General features: G+C 49.2%; 1 protein-coding gene across 1 annotated transcript; it reads right to left on the bottom strand.

The window, feature by feature from the left end:
* Window positions 1-15,332: 15,332 nt before the first annotated feature.
* LOC120024606 (muscarinic acetylcholine receptor M5-like) lies at window positions 15,333-16,820 on the bottom strand. Its single transcript, XM_038968901.1, has one exon. The coding sequence runs from the start codon at window positions 16,803-16,805 to the stop codon at window positions 15,333-15,335; it is 1,473 nt and encodes a 490-aa protein (XP_038824829.1). The 5' UTR covers window positions 16,806-16,820.
* Between the last annotated feature and the right edge of the window lie 303 nt (window positions 16,821-17,123).

The following is a 17,123-nucleotide window of genomic DNA, read 5'->3' as shown; positions in this document are numbered from 1 at the left end:
CTGTCTCGTTATCAGTTGTGTTCTGTGGATCGTGTATTCCTTGGGGAGGGAACCTGAAACATTTAAAGGAGAGCCACACACTCTAGGAGCTCAGATGCAATAATTGAACCTAATATCCAACGTTTCGACAGACAAGATGTCTTCATCAGGGTATAATGACACACTGCGGGGTGACGAGTTTATATAGTGTCAAAGGACAGGTGTCTGTAGTCATGGCTGGGCGTGGCCTGATATCATTGGTTCATTCTCAGATGTAAAAATAACATACCAAAAACTTGAATGGATAGCATACGATCATAGATACAATTTGGCTACATAGGCCTACAAACATTTACAATGAATAGCAAAATCACAATGATCACAAGAATGGCTAATGGCTTCTGATCAATGTCTACAGACCGAAGGGAGCAAGGGTATTTAAATTAAAAGATCCAGGCAGCCTCTCATCTTAACAATACATTTTCCCTCCTGGGGAGGGTGACATGTTCGATGCCGTTACTACGTAGGGGTGAAAGCGAGTGATTTGTTTCCAAAAAGTGGGCCGCAACTGGATTAATCGTGTTTTTGCACCTAATGATGCTCTGAGATTTGTGCTTTTAATCGCACTTTGTTTTACCCACACACTTTTTACCACAAGGACAAGTTATAAGGTAAATAACACGTGATAACACCTTTTAATTAATTGGGATCTGTTTCCCTGTTTGGGGGTGTTTTTAAGGATCTACATTCATAAGTGCCATTGCATTGAGCACAGCCATTACACTTGTAGTTTCCAACCAGTAGGGGCACAAATAGACGTTGTGCAGTGATATCTTAGGGTGGTAAATCAGAGTTTACCAATTGATCTCTGAGATTTCTTCTGCCCCGAGAAAATATGACCAGGGGAGGGCCCGAAAACACATTACCAATACTGTCATCGGATCTTAGAATGTGCCAATGTTTGTGAACGATTCCCTTAATTCGTTCAGAGCACTTTGAATAGCGGGTAGATAGAATGCTTATTTTTGTGAGACTCCTTGAAAAAGATCATGTCTCGGTTTGTTTTGAATTTTCTCAGTGGCAGTATTAATCTGACCATTTTTGTACCCCCTCTCCTTGAATTTTCTTTGCGTTTCAGCCATATTTCTGTCAATCTTTGGGAAGGGAACACCATAAAGACCGTTGGCAGTGCTCAGCGGGCGGCTGTCCTGTCGCCTCTGACCATAGAACATCTGCCGTAATTTTTGTGACTACGTGTTGAATCACCACCGTTCGCCTACACACAGCAGTTTATCTACTGCGCACGGCTGCTATGGTGTGTTCTCTCTCTTTGACTGTTGTGAACGCTGCGTGTAACACATCCGGTGTCAGGATAAATAAAAAGCAAGGTCTGCTAACTTTAATTATGTTTAATTACCGCAAACAATGAATGGCAAATGCAATTTTCGTATATACGGGTTCACTGTATCTCCGCGTAGGGTAGATCAGGGAACTGGCAGGAAGTACGTAAACAGCTGTTCTTATACCGTGATGACGTAGTTCCAACGCGTCTGTTGGCCTATCACAGTAGAGGCTGAGCATGGTTTAGACTCTTGCTCCGCCTTTGGGGGCACCCGGACTTGTCCAAGCCCCTTGGCGCTTTCCTTTGTCCACATCTGGTTGCTGGGTAGATTAGCTCCGTCTTGTGTCTCCCCCTTGAATCTTCACTCAAACAATTCCTAATATGGTACTGATCAGTCTCCCAACCTCCCTGGTTGGCCTAGAGTGATGCACCCCTCCCCTCTCCAGACTGACCACAGCTTTTATGGCCAGTGTTGGTCAGTCCTTACACACCTACACACACACCCATCTGTGTTGTTTGTGTGTGTGTGTAACAAAACAATATTCATCTTCAAACAATATGCTAACAGGCTATCGTGCATAAACATAAATCCTAACACTGTCTAAAACTGCCTTATTGGAATGTCTGGCGGTTTTTATGGGGATGTGGAACATCACTGATTAATAAACATTGATAAAAATGTATCAACCAGTCAGTTTAATGGTTAACCCACATGAAAGTGGTTTAACTAGGCACAGTGTAGGTTATTTTCCAATTCTCCCGAGGTGAACACTGCTCTGGCCATGTATAAAGCATTGGATTGCTGTTTGTGGGCTAGAGGGACTGTGAACCATATTTCTTACACCTGATCATCTTTTAATTGCTAGATTTCTGAGTGAAGTTCTTAGTTATCATACCTTGGTTTTGTGTTGTATTTTGCATTTATAATAAAGTGGTCCCTGGGGTTTCTTTAAAAAAACAGTGTATCACCTGTACAGTTTGTAAAGTGTAAATGAATTGAGATGACATCGTCATCCACTAGCTACATCTCCCGACAACTTCTCCAGGCTTGGACAGCTGTTTAAAAAAAAATAAAAATGGAAGCAAACAGAGGCAAAGTGTAAATATACATATTAAAATGTATTGTCCATGATACATGTCCTCAATAAAAACCACTTGATGATCAATTACACTCATGGTTGCTATAGGGACAACTGTTATGATTAATTACTATTTATAGACCAATCTAACATGGGAGCGATTGTTGTGTGTCCGAAAGGGCTCCATATGTAATGCACTGCTTTAGCAAAGGGGCAGCCACCTGCTCTGTTCTGAAACACATCAGCTTGGGTAACATCTGCAATGGCCCACTGTTCTCTGTCTAGATCCCTGTCCTCTAGGTGGGTGTCACTAGTCAGATCCCTGTCCTCTAGGTAGGTGTCACTAGTCAGTCAGTCAGATCCCTGTCCTCTAGGTGGGTGTCACTAGTCAGTCAGATCCCTGTCCTCTAGGTGGGTGTCACTAGTCAGTCAGTCAGATCCCTGTCCTCTAGGTAGGTGTCACTAGTCAGTCAGTCAGATCCCTGTCCTCTAGGTAGGTGTCACTAGTCAGTCAGATCCCTGTCCTCTAGGTAGGTGTCACTAGTCAGTCAGATCCCTGTCCTCTAGGTAGGTGTCACTAGTCAGTCAGTCAGATCCCTGTCCTCTAGGTAGGTGTCACTAGTCAGTCAGATCCCTGTCCTCTAGGTGGGTGTCACTAGTCAGTCAGTCAGATCCCTGTCCTCTAGGTAGGTGTCACTAGTCAGTCAGATCCCTGTCCTCTAGGTGGGTGTCACTAGTCAGTCAGTCAGATCCCTGTCCTCTAGGTGGGTGTCACTAGTCAGTCAGTCAGATCCCTGTCCTCTAGGTGGGTGTCACTAGTCAGTCAGATCCCTGTCCTCTAGGTAGGTGTCACTAGTCAGTCAGTCAGATCCCTGTCCTCTAGGTAGGTGTCACTAGTCAGTCAGATCCCTGTCCTCTAGGTAGGTGTCACTAGTCAGTCAGATCCCTGGCCTCTAGATGGGTGTCACTAGTCAGTCAGATCCCTGTCCTCTAGGTAGGTGTCACTAGTCAGTCAGATCGCTGGCCTCTAGATGGGTGTCACTAGTCAGTCAGATCCCTGTCCTCTAGGTGGGTGTCACTAGTCAGTCAGATCCCTGTCCTCTAGGTGGGTGTCACTAGTCAGTCAGATCCCTGTCCTCTAGGTGGGTGTCACTAGTCAGTCAGATCCCTGTCCTCTAGGTGGGTGTCACTAGTCAGTCAGATCCCTGTCCTCTAGGTAGGTGTCACTAGTCAGTCAGTCAGATCCCTGTCCTCTAGGTAGGTGTCACTAGTCAGTCAGTCAGATCCCTGTCCTCTAGGTGGGTGTCACTAGTCAGTCAGTCAGATCCCTGTCCTCTAGGTGGGTGTCACTAGTCAGTCAGATCCCTGTCCTCTAGGTAGGTGTCACTAGTCAGTCAGTCAGATCCCTGTCCTCTAGGTGGGTGTCACTAGTCAGTCAGGCAGATCCCTGTCCTCTAGGTAGGTGTCACTAGTCAGTCAGATCCCTGTCCTCTAGGTGGGTGTCACTAGTCAGTCAGTCAGATCCCTGTCCTCTAGGTGGGTGTCACTAGTCAGTCAGATCCCTGTCCTCTAGGTAGGTGTCACTAGTCAGTCAGATCCCTGGCCTCTAGATGGGTGTCACTAGTTAGTCAGATCCCTGGCCTCTAGATGGGTGTCACTAGTCAGTCAGTCAGATCCCTGTCCTCTAGGTGGGTGTCACTAGTTAGTCAGATCCCTGGCCTCTAGATGGGTGTCACTAGTCAGTCAGTCAGATCCCTGTCCTCTAGGTAGGTGTCACTAGTTAGTCAGATCCCTGTCCTCTAGGTAAGTGTCACTAGTCAGTCAGTCAGATCCCTGTCCTCTAGGTGGGTGTCACTAGTCAGTCAGATCCCTGTCCTCTAGGTAGGTGTCACTAGTCAGTCAGTCAGATCCCTGTCCTCTAGGTGGGTGTCACTAGTCAGTCAGATCCCTGTCCTCTAGGTGGGTGTCACTAGTCAGTCAGTCAGATTGCTGTCCTCTAGGTAGGTGTCACTAGTCAGTCAGATCCCTGTCCTCTAGGTGGGTGTAACTAGTCAGTCAGATCCCTGTCCTCTAGGTGGGTGTCACTAGTCAGTCAGATCCCTGTCCTCTAGGTAGGTGTCACTAGTCAGTCAGATCCCTGTCCTCTAGGTGGGTGTCACTAGTCAGTCAGATTGCTGTCCTCTAGGTAGGTGTCACTAGTCAGTCAGATCCCTGTCCTCTAGGTAGGTGTCACTAGTCAGTCAGTCAGATCCCCGTCCTCTAGGTGGGTGTCACTAGTCAGTCAGATCCCTGTCCTCTAGGTAGGTGTCACTAGTCAGTCAGTCAGATCCCTGTCCTCTAGGTAGGTGTCACTAGTCAGTCAGATCCCTGTCCTCTAGGTGGGTGTAACTAGTCAGTCAGATCCCTGTCCTCTAGGTAGGTGTCACTAGTCAGTCAGTCAGATCCCTGTCCTCTAGGTGGGTGTCACTAGTCAGTCAGTCAGATCCCTGTCCTCTAGGTAGGTGTCACTAGTCAGTCAGATCCCTGTCCTCTAGGTGGGTGTCACTAGTCAGTCAGATCCCTGTCCTCTAGGTAGGTGTCACTAGTCAGTCAGATCCCTGTCCTCTAGGTGGGTGTCACTAGTCAGTCAGTCAGATCCCTGTCCTCTAGGTGGGTGTCACTAGTCAGTCAGTCAGATCCCTGTCCTCTAGGTAGGTGTCACTAGTCAGTCAGTCAGATCCCTGTCCTCTAGGTAGGTGTCACTAGTCAGTCAGATCCCTGTCCTCTAGGTGGGTGTCACTAGTCAGTCAGTCAGATCCCTGTCCTCTAGGTAGGTGTCACTAGTCAGTCAGATCCCTGTCCTCTAGGTGGGTGTCACTAGTCAGTCAGTCAGATCCCTGTCCTCTAGGTGGGTGTCACTAGTCAGTCAGTCAGATCCCTGTCCTCTAGGTGGGTGTCACTAGTCAGTCAGATCCCTGTCCTCTAGGTAGGTGTCACTAGTCAGTCAGTCAGATCCCTGTCCTCTAGGTAGGTGTCACTAGTCAGTCAGATCCCTGTCCTCTAGGTAGGTGTCACTAGTCAGTCAGATCCCTGGCCTCTAGATGGGTGTCACTAGTCAGTCAGATCCCTGTCCTCTAGGTAGGTGTCACTAGTCAGTCAGATCGCTGGCCTCTAGATGGGTGTCACTAGTCAGTCAGATCCCTGTCCTCTAGGTGGGTGTCACTAGTCAGTCAGATCCCTGTCCTCTAGGTGGGTGTCACTAGTCAGTCAGATCCCTGTCCTCTAGGTGGGTGTCACTAGTCAGTCAGATCCCTGTCCTCTAGGTGGGTGTCACTAGTCAGTCAGATCCCTGTCCTCTAGGTAGGTGTCACTAGTCAGTCAGTCAGATCCCTGTCCTCTAGGTAGGTGTCACTAGTCAGTCAGTCAGATCCCTGTCCTCTAGGTGGGTGTCACTAGTCAGTCAGTCAGATCCCTGTCCTCTAGGTGGGTGTCACTAGTCAGTCAGATCCCTGTCCTCTAGGTAGGTGTCACTAGTCAGTCAGTCAGATCCCTGTCCTCTAGGTGGGTGTCACTAGTCAGTCAGGCAGATCCCTGTCCTCTAGGTAGGTGTCACTAGTCAGTCAGATCCCTGTCCTCTAGGTGGGTGTCACTAGTCAGTCAGTCAGATCCCTGTCCTCTAGGTGGGTGTCAGTAGTCAGTCAGATCCCTGTCCTCTAGGTAGGTGTCACTAGTCAGTCAGATCCCTGGCCTCTAGATGGGTGTCACTAGTTAGTCAGATCCCTGGCCTCTAGATGGGTGTCACTAGTCAGTCAGTCAGATCCCTGTCCTCTAGGTGGGTGTCACTAGTTAGTCAGATCCCTGGCCTCTAGATGGGTGTCACTAGTCAGTCAGTCAGATCCCTGTCCTCTAGGTAGGTGTCACTAGTTAGTCAGATCCCTGTCCTCTAGGTAAGTGTCACTAGTCAGTCAGTCAGATCCCTGTCCTCTAGGTGGGTGTCACTAGTCAGTCAGATCCCTGTCCTCTAGGTAGGTGTCACTAGTCAGTCAGTCAGATCCCTGTCCTCTAGGTGGGTGTCACTAGTCAGTCAGATCCCTGTCCTCTAGGTGGGTGTCACTAGTCAGTCAGTCAGATTGCTGTCCTCTAGGTAGGTGTCACTAGTCAGTCAGATCCCTGTCCTCTAGGTAGGTGTCACTAGTCAGTCAGATCCCTGTCCTCTAGGTAGGTGTCACTAGTCAGTCAGATCCCTGTCCTCTAGGTGGGTGTCACTAGTCAGTCAGATCCCTGTCCTCTAGGTAGGTGTCACTAGTCAGTCAGATCCCTGTCCTCTAGGTGGGTGTCACTAGTCAGTCAGATTGCTGTCCTCTAGGTAGGTGTCACTAGTCAGTCAGATCCCTGTCCTCTAGGTAGGTGTCACTAGTCAGTCAGTCAGATCCCTGTCCTCTAGGTGGGTGTCACTAGTCAGTCAGATCCCTGTCCTCTAGGTAGGTGTCACTAGTCAGTCAGATCCCTGTCCTCTAGGTGGGTGTAACTAGTCAGTCAGATCCCTGTCCTCTAGGTAGGTGTCACTAGTCAGTCAGTCAGATCCCTGTCCTCTAGGTGGGTGTCACTAGTCAGTCAGATCCCTGTCCTCTAGGTGGGTGTCACTAGTCAGTCAGTCAGATCCCTGTCCTCTAGGTAGGTGTCACTAGTCAGTCAGTCAGATCCCTGTCCTCTAGGTAGGTGTCACTAGTCAGTCAGTCAGATCCCTGTCCTCTAGGTAGGTGTCACTAGTCAGTCAGTCAGATCCCTGTCCTCTAGGTAGGTGTCACTAGTCAGTCAGTCAGATCCCTGTCCTCTAGGTGGGTGTCACTAGTCAGTCAGATCCCTGTCCTCTAGGTAGGTGTCACTAGTCAGTCAGATCCCTGTCCTCTAGGTAGGTGTCACTAGTCAGTCAGATCCCTGTCCTCTAGGTGGGTGTCACTAGTCAGTCAGATCCCTGTCCTCTAGGTAGGTGTCACTAGTCAGTCAGATCCCTGTCCTCTAGGTGGGTGTCACTAGTCAGTCAGTCAGATCCCTGTCCTCTAGGTAGGTGTCACTAGTCAGTCAGATCCCTGTCCTCTAGGTAGGTGTCACTAGTCAGATCCCTGTCCTCTAGGTGGGTGTCACTAGTCAGTCAGTCAGATCCCTGTCCTCTAGGTGGGTGTCACTAGTCAGTCAGTCAGATCCCTGTCCTCTAGGTGGGTGTCACTAGTCAGTCAGTCAGATCCCTGTCCTCTAGGTAGGTGTCACTAGTCAGTCAGTCAGATCCCTGTCCTCTAGGTGGGTGTCACTAGTCAGTCAGATCCCTGTCCTCTAGGTGGGTGTCACTAGTCAGTCAGATCCCTGTCCTCTAGGTAGGTGTCACTAGTCAGTCAGATCCCTGTCCTCTAGGTGGGTGTCACTAGTCAGTCAGATCCCTGTCCTCTAGGTAGGTGTCACTAGTCAGTCAGATCCCTGTCCTCTAGGTGGGTGTCACTAGTCAGTCAGATCCCTGTCCTCTAGGTGGGTGTCACTAGTCAGTCAGATCCCTGTCCTCTAGGTGGGTGTCACTAGTCAGTCAGATCCCTGTCCTCTAGGTAGGTGTCACTAGTCAGTCAGTCAGATCCCTGTCCTCTAGGTAGGTGTCACTAGTCAGTCAGTCAGATCCCTGTCCTCTAGGTGGGTGTCACTAGTCAGTCAGTCAGATCCCTGTCCTCTAGGTGGGTGTCACTAGTCAGTCAGATCCCTGTCCTCTAGGTAGGTGTCACTAGTCAGTCAGTCAGATCCCTGTCCTCTAGGTGGGTGTCACTAGTCAGTCAGGCAGATCCCTGTCCTCTAGGTAGGTGTCACTAGTCAGTCAGATCCCTGTCCTCTAGGTGGGTGTCACTAGTCAGTCAGTCAGATCCCTGTCCTCTAGGTGGGTGTCAGTAGTCAGTCAGATCCCTGTCCTCTAGGTAGGTGTCACTAGTCAGTCAGATCCCTGGCCTCTAGATGGGTGTCACTAGTTAGTCAGATCCCTGGCCTCTAGATGGGTGTCACTAGTCAGTCAGTCAGATCCCTGTCCTCTAGGTGGGTGTCACTAGTTAGTCAGATCCCTGGCCTCTAGATGGGTGTCACTAGTCAGTCAGTCAGATCCCTGTCCTCTAGGTAGGTGTCACTAGTTAGTCAGATCCCTGTCCTCTAGGTAAGTGTCACTAGTCAGTCAGTCAGATCCCTGTCCTCTAGGTGGGTGTCACTAGTCAGTCAGATCCCTGTCCTCTAGGTAGGTGTCACTAGTCAGTCAGTCAGATCCCTGTCCTCTAGGTGGGTGTCACTAGTCAGTCAGATCCCTGTCCTCTAGGTGGGTGTCACTAGTCAGTCAGTCAGATTGCTGTCCTCTAGGTAGGTGTCACTAGTCAGTCAGATCCCTGTCCTCTAGGTAGGTGTCACTAGTCAGTCAGATCCCTGTCCTCTAGGTAGGTGTCACTAGTCAGTCAGATCCCTGTCCTCTAGGTGGGTGTCACTAGTCAGTCAGATCCCTGTCCTCTAGGTAGGTGTCACTAGTCAGTCAGATCCCTGTCCTCTAGGTGGGTGTCACTAGTCAGTCAGATTGCTGTCCTCTAGGTAGGTGTCACTAGTCAGTCAGATCCCTGTCCTCTAGGTAGGTGTCACTAGTCAGTCAGTCAGATCCCTGTCCTCTAGGTGGGTGTCACTAGTCAGTCAGATCCCTGTCCTCTAGGTAGGTGTCACTAGTCAGTCAGATCCCTGTCCTCTAGGTGGGTGTAACTAGTCAGTCAGATCCCTGTCCTCTAGGTAGGTGTCACTAGTCAGTCAGTCAGATCCCTGTCCTCTAGGTGGGTGTCACTAGTCAGTCAGATCCCTGTCCTCTAGGTGGGTGTCACTAGTCAGTCAGTCAGATCCCTGTCCTCTAGGTAGGTGTCACTAGTCAGTCAGTCAGATCCCTGTCCTCTAGGTAGGTGTCACTAGTCAGTCAGTCAGATCCCTGTCCTCTAGGTAGGTGTCACTAGTCAGTCAGTCAGATCCCTGTCCTCTAGGTAGGTGTCACTAGTCAGTCAGTCAGATCCCTGTCCTCTAGGTGGGTGTCACTAGTCAGTCAGATCCCTGTCCTCTAGGTAGGTGTCACTAGTCAGTCAGATCCCTGTCCTCTAGGTAGGTGTCACTAGTCAGTCAGATCCCTGTCCTCTAGGTGGGTGTCACTAGTCAGTCAGATCCCTGTCCTCTAGGTAGGTGTCACTAGTCAGTCAGATCCCTGTCCTCTAGGTGGGTGTCACTAGTCAGTCAGTCAGATCCCTGTCCTCTAGGTAGGTGTCACTAGTCAGTCAGATCCCTGTCCTCTAGGTAGGTGTCACTAGTCAGATCCCTGTCCTCTAGGTGGGTGTCACTAGTCAGTCAGTCAGATCCCTGTCCTCTAGGTGGGTGTCACTAGTCAGTCAGTCAGATCCCTGTCCTCTAGGTGGGTGTCACTAGTCAGTCAGTCAGATCCCTGTCCTCTAGGTAGGTGTCACTAGTCAGTCAGTCAGATCCCTGTCCTCTAGGTGGGTGTCACTAGTCAGTCAGATCCCTGTCCTCTAGGTGGGTGTCACTAGTCAGTCAGATCCCTGTCCTCTAGGTAGGTGTCACTAGTCAGTCAGATCCCTGTCCTCTAGGTGGGTGTCACTAGTCAGTCAGATCCCTGTCCTCTAGGTAGGTGTCACTAGTCAGTCAGATCCCTGTCCTCTAGGTAGGTGTCACTAGTCAGTCAGATTGCTGTCCTCTAGATGGGTGTCACTAGTCAGTCAGATCCCTGTCCTCTAGGTGGGTGTCACTATTCAGTCAGATTGCTGTCCTCTAGATGGGTGTCACTAGTCAGTCAGTCATTCCCTGTCCTCTAGGTAGGTGTCACTAGTCAGTCAGTCAGATCCCTGTCCTCTAGGTAGGTGTCACTAGTCAGTCAGTCAGATCCCTGTCCTCTAGGTAGGTGTCACTAGTCAGTCAGTCAGATCCCTGTCCTCTAGGTGGGTGTAACTAGTCAGTCAGATCCCTGTCCTCTAGGTGGGTGTCACTAGTCAGTCAGATCCCTGTCCTCTAGGTAGGTGTCACTAGTCAGTCAGTCAGATCCCTGTCCTCTAGGTGGGTGTCACTAGTCAGTCAGATCCCTGTCCTCTAGGTGGGTGTCACTAGTCAGTCAGATCCCTGTCCTCTAGGTAGGTGTCACTAGTCAGTCAGATTGCTGTCCTCTAGGTGGGTGTCACTAGTCAGTCAGATTGCTGTCCTCTAGGTAGGTGTCACTAGTCAGTCAGATCCCTGTCCTCTAGGTGGGTGTCACTAGTCAGTCAGATCCCTGTCCTCTAGGTAGGTGTCACTAGTCAGTCAGTCAGATCCCTGTCCTCTAGGTGGATGTCACTAGTCAGTCAGATTGCTGTCCTCTAGGTGGGTGTCACTAGTCAGTCAGATCCCTGTCCTCTAGGTGGGTGCCACTAGTCAGTCAGTCAGATCCCTGTCCTCTAGGTAGGTGTCACTAGTCAGTCAGATCCCTGTCCTCTAGGTGGGTGTCACTAGTCAGTCAGATCCCTGTCCTCTAGGTGGATGTCACTAGTCTGTCAGATTGCTGTCCTCTAGGTGGGTGTCACTAGTCAGTCAGATCCCTGTCCTCTAGGTGGGTGTCACTAGTCAGTCAGATCCCTGTTCTCTAGGTGGGTGTCACTAGTCAGTCAGATCCCTGTCCTCTAGGTAGGTGTCACTAGTCAGTCAGATCCCTGTCCTCTAGGTGGGTGTCACTAGTCAGTCAGATCCCTGTCCTCTAGGTGGATGTCACTAGTCAGTCAGATTGCTGTCCTCTAGGTAGGTGTCACTAGTCAGTCAGATCCCTGTCCTCTAGGTGGGTGTCACTAGTCAGTCAGATCCCTGTCCTCTAGGTGGATGTCACTAGTCAGTCAGATTGCTGTCCTCTAGGTAGGTGTCACTAGTCAGTCAGATCCCTGTCCTCTAGGTGGGTGTCACTAGTCAGTCAGATCCCTGTCCTCTAGGTAGGTGTCACTAGTCAGTCAGATCCCTGTCCTCTAGGTGGGTGTCACTAGTCAGTCAGATCCCTGTCCTTTAGGTGGGTGTCACTAGTCAGTCAGATCCCTGTCCTCTAGGTGGGTGTCACTAGTCAGTCAGATCCCTGTCCTCTAGGTAGGTGTCACTAGTCAGTCAGATCCCTGTCCTCTAGGTGGGTGTCACTAGTCAGTCAGTCAGATCCCTGTCCTCTAGGTAGGTGTCACTAGTCAGTCAGATCCCTGTCCTCTAGGTAGGTGTCACTAGTCAGATCCCTGTCCTCTAGGTGGGTGTCACTAGTCAGTCAGATCCCTGTCCTCTAGGTAGGTGTCACTAGTCAGTCAGTCAGATCCCTGTCCTCTAGGTGGATGTCACTAGTCAGTCAGATTGCTGTCCTTTAGGTGGGTGTCACTAGTCAGTCAGATCCCTGTCCTCTAGGTGGGTGCCACTAGTCAGTCAGTCAGATCCCTGTCCTCTAGGTAGGTGTCACTAGTCAGTCAGATCCCTGTCCTCTAGGTAGGTGTCACTAGTCAGTCAGATCCCTGTCCTCTAGGTGGGTGTCACTAGTCAGTCAGATTGCTGTCCTCTAGGTGGGTGTCACTAGTCAGTCAGATCCCTGTCCTCTAGGTGGGTGTCACTAGTCAGTCAGATCCCTGTTCTCTAGGTGGGTGTCACTAGTCAGTCAGATCCCTGTCCTCTAGGTAGGTGTCACTAGTCAGTCAGATCCCTGTCCTCTAGGTGGGTGTCACTAGTCAGTCAGATCCCTGTCCTCTAGGTGGATGTCACTAGTCAGTCAGATTGCTGTCCTCTAGGTAGGTGTCACTAGTCAGTCAGATCCCTGTCCTCTAGGTGGGTGTCACTAGTCAGTCAGATCCCTGTCCTCTAGGTAGGTGTCACTAGTCAGTCAGATCCCTGTCCTCTAGGTGGGTGTCACTAGTCAGTCAGATCCCTGTCCTCTAGGTGGGTGTCACTAGTCAGTCAGATCCCTGTCCTCTAGGTGGGTGTCACTAGTCAGTCAGATTGCTGTCCTCTAGGTAGGTGTCACTAGTCAGTCAGTCAGATCCCTGTCCTCTAGATGGGTGTCACTAGTCAGTCAGATCCCTGTCCTCTAGGTAGGTGTCACTAGTCAGTCAGATCCCTGTTCTCTAGGTGGGTGTTACTAGTCAGTCAGATCCCTGTCCTCTAGGTAGGTGTCACTAGTCAGTCAGATCCCTGTCCTCTAGGTGGGTGTCACTAGTCAGTCAGATCCCTGTCCTCTAGGTGGGTGTCACTCGTCAGTCATATCCCTGTCCTCTAGGTAGGTGTCACTAGTCAGTCAGATCCCTGTCCTCTAGGTGGGTGTCACTAGTCAGTCAGATCCCTGTCCTCTAGGTAGGTGTCACTAGTCTGTCAGATCCCTGTCCTCTAGGTGGGTGTCACTAGTCAGTCAGATCCCTGTCCTCTAGGTAGGTGTCACTAGTCAGTCAGTCAGATCCCTGTCCTCTAGGTAGGTGTCACTAGTCAGTCAGTCAGATCCCTGTCCTCTAGGTAGGTGTCACTAGTCAGTCAGATCCCTGTCCTCTAGGTGGGTGTCACTAGTCAGTCAGATCCCTGTCCTCTAGGTGGGTGTCACTAGTCAGTCAGATCCCTGTCCTCTAGGTAGGTGTCACTAGTCAGTCAGATCCCTGTCCTCTAGGTAGGTGTCACTAGTCAGTCAGTCAGATTGCTGTCCTCTAGGTGGGTGTCACTAGTCAGTCAGTCAGATCCCTGTCCTCTAGGTAGGTGTCACTAGTCAGTCAGTCAGATCCCTGTCCTCTAGGTGGGTGTCACTAGTCAGTCAGATCCCTGTCCTCTAGGTAGGTGTCACTAGTCAGTCAGTCAGATCCCTGTCCTCTAGGTGGGTGTCACTAGTCAGTCAGATCCCTGTCCTCTAGGTAGGTGTCACTAGTCAGTCAGATCCCTGTCCTCTAGGTAGGTGTCACTAGTCAGTCAGATCCCTGTCCTCTAGGTGGGTGTCACTAGTCAGTCAGTCAGATCCCTGTCCTCTAGGTAGGTGTCACTAGTCAGTCAGATCCCTGTCCTCTAGGTAGGTGTCACTAGTCAGTCAGATCCCTGTCCTCTAGGTAGGTGTCACTAGTCAGTCAGATCCCTGTCCTCTAGGTAGGTGTCACTAGTCAGTCAGATCGCTGAGGTGTCTCTCTGTTCTCTGTAAAACTCCTGGTACATAGGCAGGGTATGAAATGAATCCTGTCATTCACAGGAGAGATCATGTTGATGTGTTCCAGAAACAAAACAGTCATGATGTGTTAGCGACTGTAGCCCAGGGACCAATGAACCACATGAGTCACCTCAGATCACTGTCTCCTAGGTAGGTGGTGGCCCTTTGTCCTCTGCAAACCCCTCCTGTTACATATGCAGAGGGTTTCAATCATTAATGTTCTATTATGTTATACATGAATAATAATACATAATAATAATTAATAATAATCACAGTCTGTGTAATAAAAGCAGACTGTGCCCATGTTTATATTTGAAACACTTTTGTTCCCATGCTGGGAACCATGTCCTTAGATGTAGGGTCTTCCGTTGAAGTTCTGTTTCTGTAATAATAATACTTTCAACACGTTGTAAACAAAGCATTGTGTTAACAAAAGAGCATTCAGAGAATCTCTACTGATATTTTTCAATTGGTATTATTTCACTGATCAGATCAAAGGGACACAAGCAGCATACTATACAGTAGAGAGCAAGAGAAACATAGAGCCATTCACAATGTCAGCGTCATCATGTCCTCTGATCGCAACACAAGGCACATAACTTATAGAGGAAACATTTAACATTAGAAAGAACGTATGTTTTGCAATAGTATACAGCTTCAAAACCTAACGCAACCTCATGGGTACTTAAGGTACTGCAGGTGAGGAGTGAGCGTCTCACAATTAGATATGCTGTGTCCAGTGTCCACGTTTTACAGTAGGGGCAATGACTATATGAAATGTAATATTTGTAGGAGGATGTTATTTTGGGTTGGGATGTGTTTACATCAGTGGAGGCTGCTGAGGGGAGAACAGCTCATAATAATGGCTGGAATGGAGCCAATGGAATCAAACACCTGGAAACCATGGAAACCAAGCCCGTCCTCCCCAATTAACGTGTCACCAACCTCCTGTGGTTTACATGTACGTACGGTGTATAATCTGATTCACCTCTGGCTCTGCTTACAGAGGTAAGAGGAATGATGGTAATGTGTGTGTTCGCGATGAGTGGGCGTATACAATCTCCACGAAGGCTTCTAATTGCCATTATATTGAAACTGCAGACCAGCATAACAACCTGTAAACATTGTATAATATTAGCCCTTGGATGCAAGATCAATCTACTTTAACTGAAAGAACACGACTAAAATGAATGAATTACGATTATAAATATTTAACTACTAGAAATGCACAAGGCAAAGTACGTTACATACAACTGTAAGTAAAATCTTTACAAAAACTTGAGGAAAATGCTTTTCTTTATACAATACAACAAACATACTTCAATATGTACATTCCATGAGAATCACAGAGTAGCTGTGATTATTTAAATCAGCCGTGTAGTGGGGGGGGGGGGGTACATGACAAATTATGAGTTTCGAAAGCCTCCATTTCATGTGCAACTTTTTATAATTTGATATAAGCACAGATGCATTCACCAGACACTGCTCAAACACTATGCCAGTTTTACGGTTCATAACGTTGGGTCAATTGTGCTCCGTTGATTAGTGCTTGGCACTAGCAACACCAGTTGTGGGTTTAATACCCATATGGTATTATGGTACATGTAAACCACATACCCATATGGGTATTAAACCCATATATGGCTGAACATATCTGCTTACTGTACAGAGAGTAGTGTTTGGATAAACAAAAGGGGTCTGCTGCTGAATGCCCAAATATATATATTCTCTATTCCGCACCACATCATGTCATCTTGCTGTTGATTGCCGGGTTCTGTCCACACCAGTACAGCTTATCCTCCCCTCTCTTCTTCCTCCACTGACACATCAACAGCATCTTAAATGTCTTCTGAAAAGTCTTATTACACAACGCATAACACATGGGGTTAATGGTGCTGTTGACATAGCAGAGCCAGTAGCCCAGGTGCCAGAGAGACACCGGGATACAGTCAGAACAGAAGGTGGAGATGAGCACCATGATGTTGTACGGCGTCCATGTTAGGATGAAGGCCAGGAGGATGGCACTGAGGGTCTGGGCAGCCTTCTTCTCCTTGATGAGGACCATCCTCTTCCTCTTGGTGATCTGGCTCTTCAGGACGGGGTCCATGGGCTTGGTGGTGGTTGTGGTGGTGGTGGAGGATGATGGAGAAGAGTTCTGGTGTTGGTTCTGTCCTCCTGTCTGGTCAGACTCAGAGAGACACGGAAGGGCTGTTTTAGGGTCTGTGTTGTTTTTTTTGTCATTCTGAGGGCTGCAGGTATCCTTCGAGACCGGTTTGAACTTGTAGGAGATTCCCTTCTTGCTGGGTTTTTTCGGAGGTGGGGTGGCGGTCGGAAAGTACTCGCTTTCTTCATCATCACCATAACCAGCGGGCGCCTGTCCGTTTTCAGTCTGACCTTGACCTTTGGACGACCCCTGGGAAGTTGCAGCGGAAACAGGATGATGAGTCTCCTCTTCAGATGAGGTGTAGCTGTTGAAGGATATGACCTGGTCGGCACGGGCCCAGGCCAACTCGTCCGACCTGGTCGTGGTCTTGGTGACGTTACTCTGATTGGACGAGGACCACGAGGCCTGGTTCCTTCTGTCCCTCCTGTCGTTGCTGGAGCTGAAACAGGACCGTAACATAACTGTTTTCTGGGGTTTATTAGCAGTCTCTGGGTGACCAGATGTGGTGAGGCCCTGCAGCTCAGCCAGGTCCTTGGTGCGTTTCTCTGTCTCCTTGTAGATCTTACAGTAGAGGAAGGTCATGATGGAGACAGGGATGTAGAACGCTGCGATGGCGGTGCCGAACGTGATCACCGGCTCGGAGAAGAACTGGATCTGGCATTGGTCTGCCGGGACCGTCCGACCTCCGACAAAGTACTGCCAGCACAGAATAGGCGGTGCCCAGAGGACAAACGACACTAGCCACGCTAGACCAATCATAATAGCCGCCCTCTTCGGCGTCCTCTTGGCCCTATAGGTCAACGGCCTTGTGATGGAGAAGTACCTGTCGAAACTGATGACTAACAAGTTCATAACGGAGGCATTACTGGCCACATAATCCATGGCTAACCAGAGGTCACAGGCTAGGTTCCCTAAGGACCAATAGCCCATTAGGATGTATGAGGTGTATAAGTTCATGGACAGGACTCCTATTATGAGGTCAGCGAAGGCTAAGCTGAGAAGGTAGTAGTTGTTGACTGTCTTTAGTTGACTGTTGACCTTGAACGACAGCATCACAAGAACATTGCCTACAACTGTTATCAGGCTGACGATGGCTGATACGGTCGCTATGGTGATGACCTCCCATAGGTTGTGTGGGACGGGCTGAATGTCTGATGTGTTGCTTTCGAACGTGGAGTTTTTGATCTGGAGGTCCTTGACGTCCATTTTGAGTGGCTGTCTCTTTATGTTACAGTGAGGCGATAGATAGGGAATTGTCTCTCTGTGGCTCCATTATTATTTACCGTGGGCTCTCCTGAAAGAAACGAAAAAACAAGAATAAGAGACACTATCTATATCTTGGTGTATCTTTCATAAATCAGTTTAGGCTTT

The sequence above is a fragment of the Salvelinus namaycush genome, chromosome 29 (assembly GCF_016432855.1).
Source record: "Salvelinus namaycush isolate Seneca chromosome 29, SaNama_1.0, whole genome shotgun sequence".
NCBI classification, from domain to species: Eukaryota; Metazoa; Chordata; class Actinopteri; order Salmoniformes; family Salmonidae; genus Salvelinus; species Salvelinus namaycush.
The sequence above is the reverse complement of the archived record's forward strand: the minus strand, read 5'-3'. Positions and strand labels throughout refer to the sequence as shown.

What these genes read in the sequence shown, in the direction of transcription:
- LOC120024606 (XM_038968901.1), bottom strand. Translation starts at nt 16,805, where the DNA reads ATGCTGTCGTTCAAGGTCAACAGTCAACTAAAGACAGTCAACAACTAC.